General features: G+C 43.0%; 1 protein-coding gene across 5 annotated transcripts in view; it reads right to left on the reverse strand.

The window, feature by feature from the left end:
* SNX13 (sorting nexin 13) overlaps window positions 1-20,261 on the reverse strand; it is a 447,782-nt gene that overhangs the window by 85,695 nt on the left and 341,826 nt on the right. For all 5 annotated transcript variants that reach the window (XR_003854521.1, XM_029589038.1, XM_029589035.1 and 2 more), the window contains 2 exons: window positions 14,270-14,377; window positions 1,562-1,672 (listed from right to left, as the gene is read on the reverse strand). Coding sequence is in view for 4 of the 5 variants with exons in the window: in XM_029589038.1 (XP_029444898.1) it covers window positions 1,562-1,672; window positions 14,270-14,377 (219 nt within the window). In the remaining variant the exon portion in view is untranslated. The remainder of the gene's footprint in view (window positions 1-1,561; window positions 1,673-14,269; window positions 14,378-20,261) is intronic.

Consider the following 20,261-nt stretch of genomic DNA (forward strand, 5'->3'; position numbering starts at 1 on the left):
GGGAATGACTAACAGGCCCATCAACATGCATTTGCATGTTGCGGGCGCTATTAGTTTCGGGAGGTTTGGCCACGCGTTTTTGACACACTATTACCCCTTATTATACAAGGGGTAAAAGTAGTGTGTGGAAAACGCGCGGCCAAACGCGGGCTAATGGAGCGCACTTTACTGTATCGGCCCGTTAGTCTCTGAGATATGAACACAATCCCTAGGTTTCTACTTATTCAACACTTTTTGTAACAGCTCTAGTACTGGTCTCTTTTAAGTAGCACTGCAGAGGAACTCTCATCCCTTAATGACTCATATAGCTGCAGTTTATTCTTAAAGATTTTATGTACTGTCTGTTACTTCAGCTGTGGTTCTAACACCACCTTTAAAGCTTGTATTAAAGAATACCTAAAGACACAACATTTTCCATTTGGAGTTTTCAATACAGCATTTCCGCAAAGCACAAAACAATCAGCTACAGTGTTTAAAGCTCAAAGTAATAGTGACACTGCACCCTCTGAGCTTAAATTCAAGTTTGCAGAATTTATAGTCACAGTTTGCAACAGCTTTCCATACAATTTACCATTACCAGTTCCAATCATTAGGCTTTTACAAGGCATAAGTTCTGCAGCAACAACAGTGTTCTCAGATTCGTAACAAACTCTGCCAATTATCATTCACACAAAAAGCAACATAGTCCAGAACAACTTTCCCTATGATCTATGTCTGTGCATGCCTCTCAGGCTTCATACTAGCATATAATCCCATGTTTTTCTTTGCCCTAGTTTTTGTTCAATGACTTAAAATCTATAAAGAGGAAAACACAAACTTCTCTGCTTTTACTTTGTTGCTCACTTAATAAAGATTCTGTGAGCTCTGTAGGCACTAATCTTCAGCTTTTACTTTTAGAGTGGTCTCTTCTTTGCCTTTTCCCTGACTTGTGCAGTGCAAGCTTAGCCTTTTTCTTCTGCTGCTTTTAAATTCTTACACTAACAGGTATTATATTCCCCAACTAAAGTCTCTCTAGAGCCGGCAATGAATTGGACTTAGCTTAGAATGCAGGCATGTCCCCCTGGCTCTGGCTCTGCCTCCTCGTCAACCTCAGACTCCATTAAGGAAGTTGTTCCTTCTCTCTATCTCCTCTCCTTTCTCTTTTCCTGCTCTCTCTGGCAAACACCAGACTACCTCATTTATTTCACCTGCCAGTCTATTGCTACAAATATAGGTGATTCTACCCTGCCTCCAGTCGCTCCCTAATCAAATCCAGCTTGCCGAAGACTGCTAGAGATTCTGGGAATTGTAGTTCTCACAGGCAACCACTTTAATGCATGCTGTTTTGCCTCAAACAACCTTGGAAATAGGAACCAAAGATTTGCTCATTCTTTTAAGTTCAGGGACTAGAGGCACATCTGTCAATCATCACATTGTCCAAGGAGAAAAAAAAAGACATAGCTAAAAAGCTGAATTAGCTAAAATGTAATTAGGACCTTTTAATTAATACATTATTGTTTCTTCAATTATTTAATGTTTAGCACATTTGTCTAAATTCCTGGTTATTAAAAGCCATTCTTACCTTCCGGGCAAAATCCCCCTTCCCTTTATTGTAGGCTTTGTTCTCTAGGAAGTCATATGCACAGTGAGCCAAAGCTGGCCACGCTTTCATTGTCTCTGGAGTCAGCAATAACTAGAAGGTACAGAATTATCTTAAAACAGACTGATATTTATCTTGCATATATGCAGCACAAGGTCACATATCTAAGGTATCGTTGAACACATGATTAGGACACATGATTAACTAGTAATGTTTCAAGGTTTCCTCCTTTTATGCATATTCAGCAAAGCAATTTCTAAAGTAATCATAGTAATTTTGCATCCAAGTGCTGCAGCTGTTTGTACTTTTCATGATAATGAGGATCTACTACTGAAATTTTAGAAGCTTATGGTTTTATTATTTTTATATACCATCACATCGGCAAAGCCTTCACAACGGTTTACAATCATATAAAATAGAGAAATACAATAATAGAATAAATAGTAATAAAAGCTAAAATGATTTAAAAGAAAAGTATAAAAATTTTATAGTTTAGCTGTTAAAATAGAAATTAAAATCTAAAACATACTGCATTACTATTCCTAAAAGAAGTTGATAAGAACATATAAAACATTGGACTTCAATATTAATATCATAAATATGAATTAAAACATAACAGTAAAAGAGAGAAAAAAGTTATGTCTGTGTGTGCCTGTTATTCGTTTTCTATGTAAGCAAATTTGAAAAGCCATATTTTGAGCTCTGCCTTAAATTTCTTCTTGTCTACCTGTAGTCATAATTGCATTGGTAATGTATTCCAAACCTTTGTCCTGCTATTGATATCACTCGTTCCCTTACTTGACTGTCTGGCAGATTTTGTCATCAAAATTGTCAAAAGTCCTTTGTTTGCTGATCTCAAATTTTTTTGTGGGATGTGCAATCATATAGCTGTGTTTAACCATTTGGTTCTTTCGCCATCATTTTTATTATGCAGTATACATGCTGTTTTATATTGTATCTGGTAATTTATCGGCAGCCAGTGTAAAGAGATTAAAATTGGTGTGATATGATCACATTTTTTATTGCCAGTCAAAATTCTGGCAGCAGAATTTTGTAATACCTGGAGGGGTCTAACAGTAGATTGCAGTAAGCCTAAGAGCAGAGTATTGCAATAATCGATATTTGCAAATATTAAAGCTTATAGAATTGTTCTGTAATCATATGGTTCTAAAAATGGCTTCAATCTTCTTAAAGTTAATAATTTAAAATATCCATCTTTTAGTTTAGCGGCGATATGTTTCTTCAAGCTAAGTTCTGTATCTATTATGATCCCAAGGTCTCTCGCAAAAAAGGATGGTGTTATCTTAATATTATTTTTAAAAAAATCAAAGCTGGAATACTATTACAACTACATTTTCTTTCAAGTAATATTATTTCTGTTTCATTCCATGTTTAAGATCAATTTCATAGGCTGTAATAGTTGTTTTATGGCGTCTCGCATGGAGCAGCGTGGTAATTACTGGTTCCAAATACCCCCTTGTACAATTACCTCCTCTCAAAAGCCAGGCCGTGAGACAAAAGCGATCCTCCCAATCGGAAAATATAGGACCCTGACGTAGTAGATCCGGTAAATGGGTCAAGCGTAGTGGTCCGTTCACTGCCAGCTGCATCAGATTCATGAACCATGGATGGCGAGGCCATTCCGGAGCCACCAGAATCACTGACCCCGCGTGGCCCTCTACACGTCTGAATACCTTTGCTATCAGCGGCCACGGAGGAAAGACGTACAGGAGGACTCCGGTCGGCCACGGACATACGAGGGCATCGAGCCCCACCACCCCAGACTTCCTCCGTTGGCTGAAGAACCTTTGCGTCTTTGTTATTGAGACTCGTTGCCATGAGATCAAATTGTGGGGCTCCTCACCGTTCGCAGAGAAGCTCCCAGGCCCTCAGAGAATTCCCACTCCCCCATATCCAACTGCTGCCGGCTGAGGTAATCTGCCTGGATGTTGTCGACTCCTGCGATATGGGAGGTGGTGATACCTTCGAGATGAAACTCTGCCCAGTCGAACAGCAGCTGAGCCTCCTGCACTACCGTGGGACTCTTGGTTCCCCTCTGGCGGCTGATGTAAGCCACAGTGGTTGAATTGTCTGAGAAAACTCGCACCATCCGATCGTGGACCAAGAGTAGAAACTGCTCCAGAGCTCGGCGCACCGCTCTCATCTCCAGGCGATTGATGGACCATGTCTGTTCTGGCGTCGACCAAAGGCCCTGAGCAGACCTGCCCAGACAAACTGTCCCCCAGCCCAGAAGACTTGCTTCTGTGATGACCACCACCCACTATGGGGACCTCAAGAGGCATCCCCTTCTCCAGACTGTTTCACGTCATCCACCAGGCCAGAATGGCCCTGGCCGACTCCATCAGAGCCAGGGGCAGGAAATATTGTTGCGACAGAGTTTTCCAACGGGACAACAAGGCTGAATGGGCAAACGCCCAGAGCACCAGTTCCAATGTAGATGCCATCGAGCCCAGGACCTGTAAGTAATCCCAGACCTTCGGCACCTATAGATGAAACAGACTCGCTACCTGCTCCTGAATTTTGTTCACCTTGTCTTCTGTAAGAAACACTTTGCTCCGCTGGGTGTTGAAACGGGCTCCCAAGTATTCGAGGGAATGGGAGGGGACCAGATGGCTCTTCTGCACATTGATAACCCAGCCTAGAGATTCCAGGAGTGACCGAACTCGATCCACGGACCGCACACATTCCCCTAGTGTCTTCGCCTGTATCAGCCAATCGTCCAAATACGAGTGCACAAGCAATCCCTCCTGTCACAGCGCCGCCACCACTACCATCACCTTTGTAAAGGTCCGCGGGGTGGTGGCCAGCCCGAAAGGCAGCGCTTGAAACTGATAGTGCTATCCCAGAACCATGAATCTGAGAAACGTTTGGTGCTCCTGATGGGATGGGGATATGCAGATAAACCTTGGTGAGATCCAAAGATGCCAATAACTCTCCTCCCCGTACCACCGCAATTACGGTGCGCAACGTCTCCATCCAAAAACGTGGTACCTTCAAACTCTGGTTGACTTTCTTTAGGTCTAGGATAGATCAGAATGTGCCTTCCTTTTTGGGCACCACGAAATAGAAGGAATATCTGCCTTGTCCCTGTTTGGACACTGGCACTGGTACAACCGCCTCCAGACTTAACAACCGCTGAAGCTTTTCCTGGACCGCTGCCCGCTTGCTTCGGGAAAGACAACGCGACTCCAGAAAGACCGACCACAGTGGGCGAGAAAATTCTAAGGCATAGCCGTTTCTCACCACGCTCAACACCCACCAGTCAGAAGTGATCTTGGTCCACTCCCCATAGAACCAGGCCAGCCTGCCCCCGATTACCAGAGACGAGGAGTGGACCTGCCGGATCTCATTGTGAGGACTTATTGCCACCTGCACCCTGGGTGGATCCGCCTCTAGATGGCTTTCCAGCCCCTTGAAGGGACTGTTGCCTATGCGAGGACGGTCTTGGGGTCAAGATCCTCGAGGGCCTCGTCTGACGTAAACGTCTGGACTGCCGAAAGCGAGGCCAAGAAAAGAAAGGTTTTCAGCCAGATTTTCGATCCTCTGGCAGCCTGTTGCCCTTTGTCTCTCCCAGCGACTTCATCAGACGATCGAGGTCCTCATCAAACAGCAGTTTCCCCTGAAAGGGCAGATTACAGAGCTGCAATTTTGAGGACAGATCCGCTGACCAGTTGTGTAGCCACAAGTGTCATCTGGACACCACCACTGACACCATAGCGTGGGCCGTGGTTCTCACCAGGTCATACAAGGCATCCGTGCCATAGGCAACCCCTGCCTCCAGGTGGGCCGCCTGGACTGGGGAAAGAGACCTGGAGGCCAACTGGTTCTGCGGCTTCTGGATCCAACACAATCAAGCCCATTGCATCAGACTTGCACATACCACCACCCACAGACCAAACCCCAGAACCTCAAAAGCTCGCTTGAGATGCACTTCCAACTTCCGATCCTGAACATCCTTCAAAGCGGAAGCTCCAGCCACCGGAATAGTGGTCTTCTTAGTGAATGCCGAAATTGTCGCATCCACCTTCGGGACCTTGAGAATGTCCAGATGGTGCTGCAGAAGCAGATTAAGTTTGGACATCGCTCTGCCAACTCGCAGACCCGAGGCGGGAGAATCCCACTCTCGGTTGATCAATTTCTGGATTTTCTTCGGAATTGGGAAAGCGCTGGGGGGGGGGGGGGTGTCTCCGTAGGCCATCGAGAACCGGATTAACCTCTTCAGCATCTGAATCCTCCAGTGTGAGCTTAATCTCCAGCTCCTCCAACACCTGAGGTATAAGCGGGCAAAGTTCCTCTCTCTTGAAAAACCGGATCACTCGCGTATCATCGCCTTCAGCCTCCGGACCCTCCAAGGTCCCCTGTTCAGTTTGAGTCCCCTGGGTCCAGAGGGGGACCCCAATCAGGTCCCCATCCTGATAGGCCTCCAAGGAGACTTCATCCTCCTGCTTAGACTAGTCCGAATCTTCCGAGTCCAATTCCAATCGCGCCAGCCGTTCCTCGGGAGACAGAGTTCGCAGGCCCTCGGAACCTTTAGGGGTACCTTCCCCCACTTTGCCGAACCTGTCGGGCCTTCTGTGACACCGCACTTACCTGCCTGCTAGCCAGGAAGGCCTCGTGCAGTAAAGGTAGGAATTTGGGTGAACCCCCCCCCCCCCCCGGGCCCCCGAAGGGCGCTTGGGGCTGCTAGGGCCTGAGACATCTGGACCTTTTTCCCCAGGTCGAACCTTGGGAGACAGCAGCGGCGGGGACCCCCGGGGAGAAGCCCCCCTATCCAGTGCTGCTTCTGCGGCCATAGCCACTCCCACCTGTGATCCCAGCACCACAGTTGCGGTCCGCGAATGCCTCTGTGGCTTTGCTTGCCTTTCAGATCCCCCACCCCCCCCCTCCTCTCCAGCACACTCCATGCAGAAGAGGTCATTCAGGCAAACCGACGGGCTACCACTGGACCTGCAGGTCTCTCTGAGCTGCTTGTCTGTCATAACAAGCATCTAGAAATAAAGCAAGGCAAAATAAAAATCCAAACAGGCAATCCTATGCTTGCTGCACTTCCACGCGGTCTGGATCGCGAGGGGGAAGGGCGCACCAAGCAGCAGCTGTCAAACCCGGAAGAGGGCGCACTGCCCCAAGAATTTCCCGCTGGCGCGGTGAACAAGCAGCTGCAGCGACTGAAAACTGCGCAGCTCGTTCGGGAGAACAGCCAGCACCCACCAGAGTGAATCTGCCCCGACCGGGACCACCCTCCTCCGAATGATCCCCTGATCCACCCACTTACTGCCTGGCCTGCACCTGACGATCTCGCCGAGGATGTCAGCCTGCTAGGCCGCACAGCCTGACGTATGCTTCTGCTGTTGCATTCAGCCTGCTAGGCCGCACAGCCTGCTCACATGTGGCTGCTGTTGCAAAAGCAGACAGCTGCCAGTGACTTTTTTTTTTTCTTTTACAACAAAGATTTAAAGGCCCAGACACACAGGAAAGCACAAACATTAAGTAAGGGTACTTCCCTGTCCTGGGCAGGCAGAGGGGCTTCGGGCCCACAGAGGGAACCAGACCCCCGTTCGCCCGGCTCAACCCGAGGGACGACCCTTCTGCAGTCATCTTGGGGCGCAATTTCCCTTAAAATATCCAGTCAGTCAGTATTGCAGAGTTAGCACCTCTACCATCTGCTGGAGGTACAGAAATACTGACACTCTCTTATATGTGGCAGTACCCAAAGTTTTGTTCTCTACCTCTATCTGCTGGTAGGGGATGAATAAAACCCGCTTGCCTGGACTGATCTGGGTATGTTCAGGAAAGAGAGACTGGGAGCTCATCTATGTGGTAACTTGAAAAAAGATTGAGGGACTCACGAGCCAGCATCGTGTGTGAGAAAGTCCTTGCATACTCAGCAAGACATTTTCTGAGCTCTGAGAGCTGGGTCTATGTTGGCACTGTCAGATTATTCATGTCTGCTTGTCAGCAGAGAAAATGAGTGATAGAGAAAAAAGGAAAAAAAAGAGAGAAAGTGCAAGGAGAGAGAAGGCGGCTCTGGGTAGAGATAAGAAATGGATAAGAATGAAGATCAGACAAAGAGCCAGACAAGTGAGGATACCAGTATGGTGAGCATTTCTGTACCTACATTATAGAAAAAAATCATAGAAAAATCTACTTTGCTGATCAATGGATGCTGACAAAAAGTAAGGGGAAAAACCAAAGAAAAATGGTGAAATTCTTCCGTGAGGAAAAAATAATGAGAGCTCCACAAACCACAAGGCAACAGCATCACAGAAAAAAGGAGACTGAAGGGGGGACCCCATATGGCTCCGGGGTTAGTGGAATGCAGGGCATGCTCAATGTACCAGTCAAAGTTTCTAGAAACTTTTACAAAAGTATTGCGTGCTGGGCTCCATCTAATGATGTCACCCATCTGCAAGGACTATCATCTTGTTTGTCCTGGGAGAAAATACTTTTTCCTATGATATTAGTAACCTTGAGCTGGGTACCTCATATTTTTGCTACTACTTGATGAAATATGGGGAGAAGGAGATCAGATTCTGTAGGAAAGTTGACTGTGATCAACTCTTACACTGCAATTTAACAGACTCAGACTGCAGAACATTAAGATACCAGGTTCCATGATATATCATTTAACAACAAAATGCCATTTTTAGAAACGAGTAAACTTTCTTATGCAACGCTGTCACCCATAATTCTCCTTGATATAGAGTTAATATAGATATACAATATTTTACTATGTTCCTTGATGTTTCACTTCAATTGCGGTTATGTGTAACAAAACTACATAATTGGTAACTAGCTGCCTTAGAGGTAGATTTTATAAACCTTGCACGCACAAAAACGTGCGCAAGTGGGCTGCACTGAAACTATGCAAATTTTAAATAGCTGGGAAAGCTATTTAAACACGCAGCCCAGAAAAAAGGGGCAGGGCATGAATGTTCCAGAGGTGGGGCCAGCACTGATATGTGTAACCCCTAATTTTCCTCAGCCAGCACATGTATGTTATGCATGTAACTTTGCTGCAACTATTCGGGGAGAGAGAGACTCTTTATAAGGCTCAGCCTGACACTCAATACATGGACCATTGTAAGGGGGGGCACTTTGATTCGGGCTGAGTTTTCGGGAGGTAGGTTGGGGTTTGGGGGGTGGTGTTACAGAAACATTCAGAAGTATTCCTTGTAAAACTGACATCATTAAAGAATTTTAGACAAGAGGAGTTGATTTGTATACTGCAGTCTCTGCTAACTACATTGTACAAATCAACTCCTTTTCAACACCTTCTAAGGTCTAAAATTCTTTAATGATGTCAATTTTACAAGGAATACTTCTGAATGTTTCTGTAATATCATTCCCCAAACCCCAATCCACCTCCCGAAAACTCACCATGAACCAAAAGTGCCCTCCTTACAATGGTCCAAAGAAAAAGTGTCATACTGAGCCTTATAAACAGGTTTGCTCGCTCTCTCTTCCTCCCTCCCCCGAGCGCACGCAAGATATATATGTAAAGATGCAGACATACCTGCATGAAGAATATTTTATAACCTTTGCCTATACTTTATAAAACAGCACGTATCTTTGCACGCAGCAAGATATGCGCATTTATGGGCACACGTGCAGCCCTTTTAAAATCTACCCATTATTGTTTAGTTACTCTTCATACAGAAATAAAAGGGAGTGCACACTAAGCTTTTGCAGAGTAAAATGTGGCCCATCCCTTTTCCTATAAATATGTAACTGGACAAACAAGAATCATACAATAACTTATATTTTCTTGATGTATAATAATGTATAGCACAATCTTGATACAAAGTTTTTTTTTTAATCCAAACATATTCCTTAACAGAAATGTATGTTAAGTTATTCCATTCCATGTTTCAGTTGGAATTACCAAAATTTTGCAATAGCAGGTTGTTTTCATACATGACCATATGCAGAATTTCTCCAGATTTCAGAAAACACAATTTGTGGCAGAATTTTATTTATTTTTCAGATATGGCTTCCAGAAAGAAAGGCAGGGACATAGTTGACCTTCAAAATAAGGCTTAACAAATTTCCCTGTGAAAATGATAATAAAGTGCCCCTATCACAACTTACATTTTATGAAGCCAGATAAAATGATGTAGAGGGACATAAAAGATTCAGCTTTCTCACACAAAGTGTTAGCCATATCTCCCTTCAACTGGAGCATAAGTGTGTACAAATTAGAAGAACATTAAGATATGCCAAAATGAGTTAGGCCAAAGCTCTATCAAGCCTAGCATCCTATCTCAAACTGTGGCCAATGTGAGTCACAGGTACCGAGCAGATCCTAAAGAGTAGGTATACATTTCTTTTTGTTCACTCCCAGTGCTAAGCATTGGTTTTCCCAAATCTACCTGGCTAATAATGGTTTATGGACTTTTTTTTCCCAGGAACTTGTCCAAGCCTCTTTTAAAACCAACTATGCTAGATGCCTTCATCATGTCCTCTGGCACCAAATTCCACATCTTGATTATGTATTAAATGAAAGAACACTTTTCCCACTTTATTTTAGATCTGCTACCTGAACTTCCCCTGGTTTTAGCACTAATGAAAGGGTAAATAACAGCCCCTTATTTACTTGCTCCAGCTGCTGATGGCTTTATAAACCTCTATCTATCCCCTTCTCAATTGCCTCTTCTCCAAGCTGAAGAGCCTTAATCTGTTTGAACTTTGTTAATAAGAGAGCTGTTTCACTCCCTTTGTCATATAGTTGCACTTCTCTGTACCTTTTGTAGTTACACTTTAACCTTCTGAGATGGGGAAACCAGAACTGAAAACAATACTCAAGATGCGGTAGCACCATGGATCAATATAGAAGTATCATGATATTCTTAGGGACCTTTGTTTTCAGTTTTTATTTTATTTCCCCAGTGAATTTATCAGGGTTTATTATAACCAACAATAATGGCTGAAAATCAGAAGAAAAAAATGACTAATTTTCTACACTGATTTTCTCCTGTTTTAGTTGGTTATAATAAAACAGTGATAAATTCCCAGGGAAAATAAAATAAAAACTCAAAATGAAGGTCCTTAGATATTCTCTATTTTCCGTTCCTTTCCAAATCATTCCCAACATTGTATTTGCTTCTTTTACCACTGCTGCACACTGAGCTGAGGATTTGAATGTATTGTCCACCAAATTCCTTTTCTTGGGTGACGACTCTTATCTTAATATGGAACCCAGCACTGTGTACCTGTAGTTGGGATTATTTTTCTTTGTACTTGCCTACATTCAATTTCATCTGCCACTTAGATGTCCAATCCCCCACAATACATTTGCTTCCACTAAAGGGGAAGTATGGGTAAAAATAGTATATGAGAGAAATTTGAGTCAAAATCTAAATAATTCAGGTTTGTTTCATACAATATAATTTTCACGTGATTCGTCATTGGTTAGTCACTATTTTTACAAGAGGAAAAGGCAGTGGGACCCAGATGGCCATGAAATGAACTACCTACATGCTCTTTTCCCTATAAGAACAGTACCGCACAATGAGGTATCCATTCAAAATTTAAATTTTCAGAAACTACATGACAGTTTTATACGAATGGATGACATTCTTCCCTTGCAAATATGCTTTAATCTGTAGCTCCCTTGAAATACAGTATCATTACTGGAAAAATGCAAACATTCTTCCATTTTGTTACAAGATGATTTATGCATAAGAAAACTTTTTAGGAGAAAGACATTTTATTCAGTTCTGATGCTGTGAAAACTGGAAAACAATTTATAAATTCCCTATAAATAAATAAATATTCATTTTGTGCAGTTTTAGAAAATATAGATGGCACTAAGATACTTAAAGAGAGGGTGAATCAGATGGAGTCATTGTTATCTGTGACCCAGTGTCTATTTCCCTAGCAGAAACAGCGGCTATATAATAAAATACACTGATAAGTTCCACTTTTCAGAAAGCTCGCAAGCAAAGAAATTATCTGGCTAAAGATAGCATAATTATTTGTCTTGGTTATTTAATGGGACAACTCTCCCGCTGAACATACTTGCCTATAGTTATCTCAGTATATGTACTGAGATAACTTTAACCTACCAGACTATCTGAATATAGCTGGTTTGGTTAAAAATTATCCAGGTACGTATACCCGGATAACATGTATCTTAACTGGTTACAGTCAAACACAAAGCCAGCCTTTCAGATCTCTAGGCCTGATCCTCCACTTTCCCAAACCTCTTAAAGACCTAAAACTGCTAGTGGGAATTGCATCCTCCTCTCTACTCACAGGTCCTCAAAATATGTATAGGAGTTGCAAGTCTATCGGTCCAAGGTAGCTCTCCATCACCTTCTGAATTAAAGAAATACGTGTGAGCTCTGGGCCCCATCCTCTTGTCTAATAGCCCCCTTCCCCCCGCAACACTGACATAAACCCTCCCTGCCCAACTGGCACCCTAGCCCAAAATGCCCAGGTTTGCTGAAAGCATGGTATATTTATATTGCTCTAAGTACAGTTGAGTGTTGCTGTCAGTGTACTGTGTAATAGCAATACAGGTAGCTTAATACTACCAGCTTTGCTGTCAAAGCATCGCTGATACTTCTGGGAGCGCTACGATCGTACTGTGCTCCATATGGCCCTGCTCCTTTGTAGAGGGTGACAGAAGGGTTTATGTCAGTGTTGCAAGGGAAAGAGAGAAGCCCACACATTTTTCTTGAATTCTGGGTGGGGGTAGAGCCTTCTCGGGTCAATAGGCCTGAAAAATCTTGGGGAGGGGGGGGGGGGGGGGGGGGGGAGAGAGTACATTGCCCAATAGCAGTTTTACACCTTTAAAGGTACATTTTAAAAGGGGCGCGCCAATTTTATAACATGCTTGCGTCATCAGCGCGCATGTTATAAAATCCAATACCCTTGTGCACGCGGGTGCTGACTTGTGTGCGCAAGGGGGAGGGGGGGTTTAGTTACAAACCTGAAGTGACGCGATCGAGCCTTTCCCAGTTCATTCCCAGTCCGCTCTAATAAAGGAGCGGACTGGGAGGGAACTTCCCTAATCCCCTCTCCGCCCTGACCCCTAACCCTCCACCCCCAACCACCCAAATTCTTTTTATTTTGGAACTTACCTGCTCACCTGAGCAGAAGTAAGTTCAATGCACCAGCCGGCGAGCACTTCAGCAGCACAGCGCCTAATAGCACTGTCCCAGCTGGTCCCCCACCCCTTTTTACAAACCCAGCTCTTCTGCATGTACCGGCAGATACGTGCGAGGCTGGGCTGCTAGGAAAATGTGCTGGCACGCGCCAGGTTTTAAAAACGTGGCTGGTAGTGATTTGTTTGGGGGGGAGGGGGGGTTGAGCTTATAGGTCTACAAGGATTTTTTTTTTCTCGGCACTTAATTGGCTGAATACAGCCAGATAAGGCTAACATTATCTAGATGATCCGGATACACTTTATACCTTCCCTGAGGTATAAAGCTAAACATCACCAGATAGCACTGATATAGAGTAATGTACAATGCAATCTGGCTAAGTTTATGCCCTGTCCCCGAAATGCCTTTTTTTTTTATCCAGATAAGATTTAGCCAGGTAATGACTTATCTGGTAAAAACTTACCTGGACATTAGGGGAACATATTTATTTCAGATTGTCCGGCTAAGTCCTAAACTTAGCTGACAAACCATTTTGAATACGGACTTCTCTGAAACAAGAATAAATGAATTTCAAGGGTGGGTGAAAATTCTTTCCCCTCTCAAGTTCCCTAAATTGGAGCATTACTAATGAAAAAAGATAAGTGCCCCACTTTGAAGGATTGTGGGTAAAGATTTTGAAAGTGAAAATATCTGACCAGAATCTGAAATCCTCATTTGATTTAGTTTTAGAAACTATAATTTGTAACAAGAAATCTAACTGTTCAGATTTAAAAGAAAAGAAGGAATGAATCTTAACGAGTCACCAGTGGTTTACAGAGCTCCTAAAAACAGCCTTAAGCCCAGTCCTTTTGTTCATAAAAACAGAACTTGTAGTTATCATCCTGCCACAAGTTACATTTCCTGAAACTATACAAAATGAGAGTTTCAGAAACTGAAGACAGTCCTCCCTACCCGCCTAAATTTGTATTACCCATTACTACTGAAAAGTACTATAGCTACATACTTTTCATCCAGTTCAAGAGGGGTTTAGGATATACATTTTGGGAAGGAAAATATTTCATCTATTTTTGAAATAAATATTTTGTATGTTTTTGAAAATATTGGTTATGCTTGAATATCTTAGTGTTCATGCACTAAATTCACAGGGGGGGAAATTAAGACTGCCAACAAGTTGTATCTAGGCTGCTTGATACCCACTGCTTTTTTCGCCTATGAAATCAGTATCTAAACATTACGGCATCCTGCCATAAATTTCATTTTCTGAAATAAAAAAAAATTAGAGCTTTAGTGGTGGATTAATTTATTTGCCTGCAATTTCAAGCTACCCATAATCCTTACTACTGGAAAAACTGCTGTAGTTCCACACATTTGCTCCAATTACAAAGGGATTATGGAACAGTATTACAAAAGAATCACAATAGGTTTGCATCAAAAGCAAGCCTTTGTCCTGAAAAAGTATTTACAAAATTAAATTTAGTTTACCTTAGGTACACATCAATAATAGTTTGCAAACAACATGGAAGTGAAAAGGTTGAAAGGAGAATGTTGTACAGCGACTCACCTGTAAATATGTATTTAGATCCTTTTTTCTCTTTTCTAAAAAGTCTTTATCCATATTGTTAAATGTCTTTTTGCCAGGGAGCTTCAATAAACTTGCAAGGTTTTCAAACTGTAAAATTACAATATGACATTAAAAAAAAAGAAATGTTCAATATTGGAGAATCATTTAGGGTTTTAAGCAATCCTGGATGCTTTCAAGTATCTTAATAAGGCTATGGATGGTTTATGGTTTACTTCAGTTAAAATGCCTGTTTGGTATAATAATAATTTGAAGATAAACAAGAAAATGTTGAGTTGGAGATTGTGGTATGAAAAAGGCATTTGGACACTTACTCGTTTAAGTAAACATAACACGCTAAAGTCCTTTGATGATTTACAACAATAATTTGGTTTATCAATTTCATAGTATTTTAGCTGGTTATAACTTCGACACTGCAGTCTTGCTGTCTGTGTTCTCTCACAGGAACAAACTCACTCTCCAAAAGCGAAGCATTGCTTTATTTATAAAATATATATGAATCACTTTCCAGATTATACTTACTCACTTAAAGTGATGTACAAATTAAAAACCATAAAATAAATTACAATACATGAAACATATAAACAAAACTATAAACCAAAACCACACACTAAACAAACATGGCATGGTATCTGCATACTGCACTTTAACGAACACCGACCACTAAGGGTCATATAACTAAAAGCTGCACCTACATATCCAAGTCATCAATGAGTAATCTTCTAATATCAGCCAAGTTTTCAACTTTTTTTGAAATTTTGACAGATCACTCTCCTCACGTAATTCTGAATGTAAATCATTCTACAACTGTGAAATTGCAGCCAAAAATACCTGATTCTACAATCTAACGTGTTAAAAAGCTCAAGCCGAAGGTAGTTGAATCAAAAGGGAATTAGATCTTAAATTCCATTTATTTATTTATAAGATCAGTGTATAGTAAAAGACCTTTATTCTCACAGTATTTGAGAATAAAGGTCTTTTACTATACACTGATCTTGTTCTTCATGGTCGCTACACAGCTAAATTGGATCGGCTTCCAGTTTGTTTTTTGGGACCATTTATTTATTTATATAAAGTTTCTAATATACTGCGCTCTCCAAAGTTCGGGACGGTTTACAAAGCACATTCATAAATAACAGAACATAAAATGGACAAATAAAACGCTGCCAACTCAGACATGTTCTAACTTGCGGTGGTCCTACCCCTCTCAAAATTTTAAAAGATGGCAGTAAACACTTAAATATTCATCATTGCATTGGCTGCCAACAAAACTATTTTAATAACAGTTGACTGGTCGAATCTAGATTTTCCCAACACTATTCTGGCTGCTGCATTTTGTATCACTTGTAATTTAATCATCAATGTAGCAACCCCAAATATACTGCATTTCAGTAATCTATTAGCAAAAGCAGCAATGTATATTGCCCTTTAAAGGTGAATTTTAAAAGCTTGAAGTGCGCATCAATTAAGGGATGTGCAAATATGCTGGACTGGCACGCACTGAGCAGATTTTAAAAGCTGCCCAAGTACGCGCTTATCTCCCGCTGGCCACACAAATGAAAAGTTCTAAAAAATGGGCAGAGCATGGGTACTCCTGGATTTCAACTTCATATTAGCACATAAATACCATGGGGTAGATTTTATAAATCTACGCACGCGCGTACTTTTGTTCGCGCACCAGGCGCGAACAAAAGTACGTAGCCGCATGTATCTTATAAAATCCGGGGTCGGCGCGCGCAAGGGGGTGCACATTCCCAGTTGAAACAGATACTCAAACATTGCTGAATGCTTCAATCTTTTAAAAGCCCAACACTGCAGCATTTCGGAGAAGTACTTCTTCTTCAGGGATTATTACCACCAACATCCTGATTCCGCACAGTCTTTTCAATCCTAAAAACTAACGTAATATCTCTTTCAAAAATTTAACTCCAAACAATGGCCACTATTAAGAAAACTCATGAATGCAGGCCTATTGTGTCTGCTAATGGTTCTATTTTAGAACCTTTGACTAAATTTGTTGATATATTTCTACAACCATTTGTTCGGGAAGCGACATCATATATTCAAGATACTTCTCACATGCTTAGGAAATTATCATCTTTGGATGCATTGCCTACTGACTCATTTCTTTTTAGTTTAGATGTGGAATCATTATATATGAATGTTCCTCAGCAGACAACATTTACGATTGTGAAGGAAACTTTATCTTGGAAAGAGAGACCTCAATGGATCCCCTCTAGTTTCTTTATCGAGTTAACAGAGTTAGTTCTTTTTCACAATTTTTTCACCTTTGATAAAGAATATTATCTGCAAATCCACAGAGTAGCCATGGGCTCTCTATTGGCACCGGATATAGCAAACCTATTTGTGATCAAGTTTGAAGAATTAGCTGTTTATACCTCTGACTTTTTTTAAATATGTACGTGTATGGTCAAGGTATATTGACGATATATTTTTTGTTTGGACACATACAGAAGAACAGCTCATAGCATTTCATTTGTGGTTAAATCGAGTGGACAAGAACTTGAAATTTTCTCTTATGTATGATCACAACCAATTGGCATTTCTGGACATCTTGATTAAGAAAACTGATAGTAGGATCCAAACTACTTTATTTTGAAAATCGACTGATCTGAACAATCTATTGAGGTTTGAAAGTTATCACCTGTGCCCGTTTAAAGATGGCCTTCCAGTAGGCCAGTTTTTTCGATTACGCAGGAATATGCTCTGAAATAGCAGGATGTTAGACCTCACATATGGGTGACATCATCAGGATGGAGCCCAATCACGGAAAACTTCTGTCAAAGTTTCCAGAACTCTGACTGGCCCCTACTGGGCATGCCCAGCATGGCACCAACCCTGCAGCCAGCAGGGGTCCCCCTTCAGTCTTATTTGAAAGCTACAGGCAGTGCCGAAAAATAAAATAACAAAATGTTACAAACCCAACACTGCGGAGCGGCGGGCGGGTTTCGTGAGGACTAACATCCTGCTGTCCTGTGAGAACACCTGTTACAGGTAAGCAACATTTGCTTTCTCACAGGACAAGCAGGATGGTAAGTCCTCACATATGGGTGAGTACCGAGCTGAGGATGTCCGGACATGCACCAAATGTACCCAAAGAAGTGCAATAGGCACAACAAATGGGGCAGATTTGGTAGAGGGCATCCTGAACCCCACCGGGAAGGTGGGTGTTGGTACGTCACGTTGCAAAGAGATTACGAAGGACAGACTGGCCGAAGATGGAATCTTGTCTTCCAGCTTTGTCCAAGAAATAGTGGGCTGCAAAGGTGTGGAGAGAACTCCAGGTAGCAGCCCTGCAAATGTCAGAAGCGGCACCGATCATAGGTGTGCTACTGAAGTCGCCATGGCCCTTACCGAGTGTGCTCTAACACGGTCTTGAAATGGAATGCCCGCTTGCTGATAGCAGAAGGATATGCAGTCCGCCAACCAGGAGGAGAGAGTCTGCTTACCCACAGGCTTCCCCAATTTGTTAGGGTGGAAAGAGACAAACAATTGAGTGCTTTCCCTGTGAGCAGCTGTACGGTCTAGGTAGAATGCTAGAGACAGTTTACAGTCAAGGGTATGCAGAGCCTGTTCTCCTGGATTGGTATGGGGCCTGGGAAAAAAGGTAGGTAGTATGATGGATTGATTAAGATGAAAATCCGAAACTACCTTAGGTAAGAATTTAGGGTGAGTGCGGAGTACCGCCCGGTCCTGCAGGAGTTTAGTGTAAGGCGGATAGGTAACTAGAGCCTGTAATTCACTAACTCTGCGAGCGGAAGTGATTGCCAAAAGGAAAATCACTTTCCATGTGAGATATCGAAGGTCACAGGAGTGAAGAGGCTCGAACGGTGGTTTCATGAGCCGACCCAAAACCAGGTTAAGGTCCCAAGAAGGGGCCGGAGGACGTAGTGGAGGCTTGATATGGAGCAAGCCCTTCAAAAAGCCTGTTACAAGGGGTTGTACTGATATAGGGACATCCCCGACACCTTTATGGAAGGCGGCTACCGCACTGACATGCATTCTGATGGAAGAATTCTTTAGATCTGACTCAGATAGATGCCAGAGATAGTCCAGAAACTTCAGGATTGGACAGGAAAGGGGGTCAAGGGACTGAGAAGAGCACCATGACGTGAACCTTTTCCATTTGTAAGAGTAAGATTTTCTTGTGGAAGGCTTCCGTGAAGCAATCAAGACACGGGAAACTGGTTCAGAAAGGTTAAGTGGTTGAAGGATTAACCTTTCAATATCCATGCCGTCAGGGATAAGGCGTGAAGATTGGGATGGCGTAGGCTCCCGTCGTTCTGCGTGATCAGAAGCGGGTCGTTTCTCAAGGGAATGTGCCTGCGAATGGAGAGATCCGGAAGTATTGGGAACCACACTTGGTGTGGCCAGTGAGGTGCTATCAGGATCATGGTTCCCTTGTCCTGACGTAACTTCACGAGAGTCTTTGAGAGAAGAGGAATTGGAGGGAATGCATAGAGCAGACCGGTTGTCCACGAGAGGGAGAATGTGTCTCTGGGTCGAGAGAGTTTGCTGTGAATGAGAGAGCAAGTGTTTTCCACTTTGCGGTTTTGTGGGGATGCAAAGAGGTCTATTCGAGGATATCCCCATTGTTGAAAAATGGAGTTCGCTACTGAGGGGTTGAGAGACCTCTCGTGCGGTTGAAAGACGCGACTCAGCTTGTTTGCCAGCACATTGTCCACTCCCGGTAAGTAGGTGGCCTTGAGGTACATCGAATGGGAGAGAGCTTCCGCCCAAATCTGTGCAGCTTCCTGACACAGAAGGAAGGAGCCCATACCTCCCTGCTTGTTGATGTACCACTTGGCCACCTGGTTGTCCGTCTTAATCAGGATGACCTAATTTGATAGGCGATCCTGAAAAGCCCTGACAGCATATCTGATTGCTGGAAGTTCCAGGAAATTTATTTGGTGTTTGGCTTCCTCTGAAGACCAAGAGCCTTGTGTCTGCAGATCTCCACCTGAGGTTGGAAGCGTCAGTGGTGAGAATGATTTGAGGATTTGGAACCTGGAAGGGCAATCCCTGGAGGAGATTGGTCTGATTTTTCCACCAGGCAAGAGACAGACGGAGTGAGTCGGTGGCGTGGCCAACAGAGGCTGAATAGCTTGAGTCGGTGGCATGGCCAACAGAGGCTGAATAGCTTGAGTCCATTGAGACCTCAGAGTCCAGTGCATGAGTCTCATGGCCAAGCGGGCCATTGGTGTGACATGGATTGAGGACGCCATGTGTCCCAGGAGGACGAGAAATTGGTGTGCAGTCGCAGAGTGCTGAGACTGCAGCTGGTGAGCAAGAGATACAAGAGTCAGTTCTCATTGTCGAGGCAGGAAAGCTTTTGCCTGTAAGGTGTCCAAGTCTGCCCCAATGAATGACAAGGTTTGAGATGGGACTAAGTAGGATTTGTCGTAATTGACGAGAAATCCTAACGAAATTAGAGTGTGTAAGGTTAGATTGAGGGATGACAGAGCAGCTTGCTGAGTGGGAGCCCTGATTAACCAGTCGTCCAGATAGGGGTAGACGTGAACACCTTGTGTCCTGAGGAAGGCTGCGACGACTACGAGGCATTTTGTAAAGACTCGTGGTGCAGACACTAGGCCGAATGGAAGCACTCGGTACTGATAGTGCTTGGGTCCTACTAGGAACCTCAGGTACTTGCGATGAGCTGGACTTATTTATTTATTTATTTATTTATTTATTGTTTTTGTTATACCGAGTTTCATGACAGGCATCACATCAACCCGGTTTACAATTAACAAAGTGTGAAAAGCATAACGTAGCGTAATAAACAATATTCTCAATAAGAACCTTGAACTTTTAAATACAGGGAATCAGAAAAAGGATGTGAGAAAGTTACAATAAAACAGGGAAAAATTAACGGAACTGGAAGAGGGGAGAGAAAGAACAGAGCAATATTTACATTTCAGCCAATTAATGTAATAGAGTAGCAAGATGAGTA

This window comes from Rhinatrema bivittatum, chromosome 2, assembly GCF_901001135.1.
Source record: "Rhinatrema bivittatum chromosome 2, aRhiBiv1.1, whole genome shotgun sequence".
In the NCBI taxonomy this organism is placed as follows: domain Eukaryota; kingdom Metazoa; phylum Chordata; class Amphibia; order Gymnophiona; family Rhinatrematidae; genus Rhinatrema; species Rhinatrema bivittatum.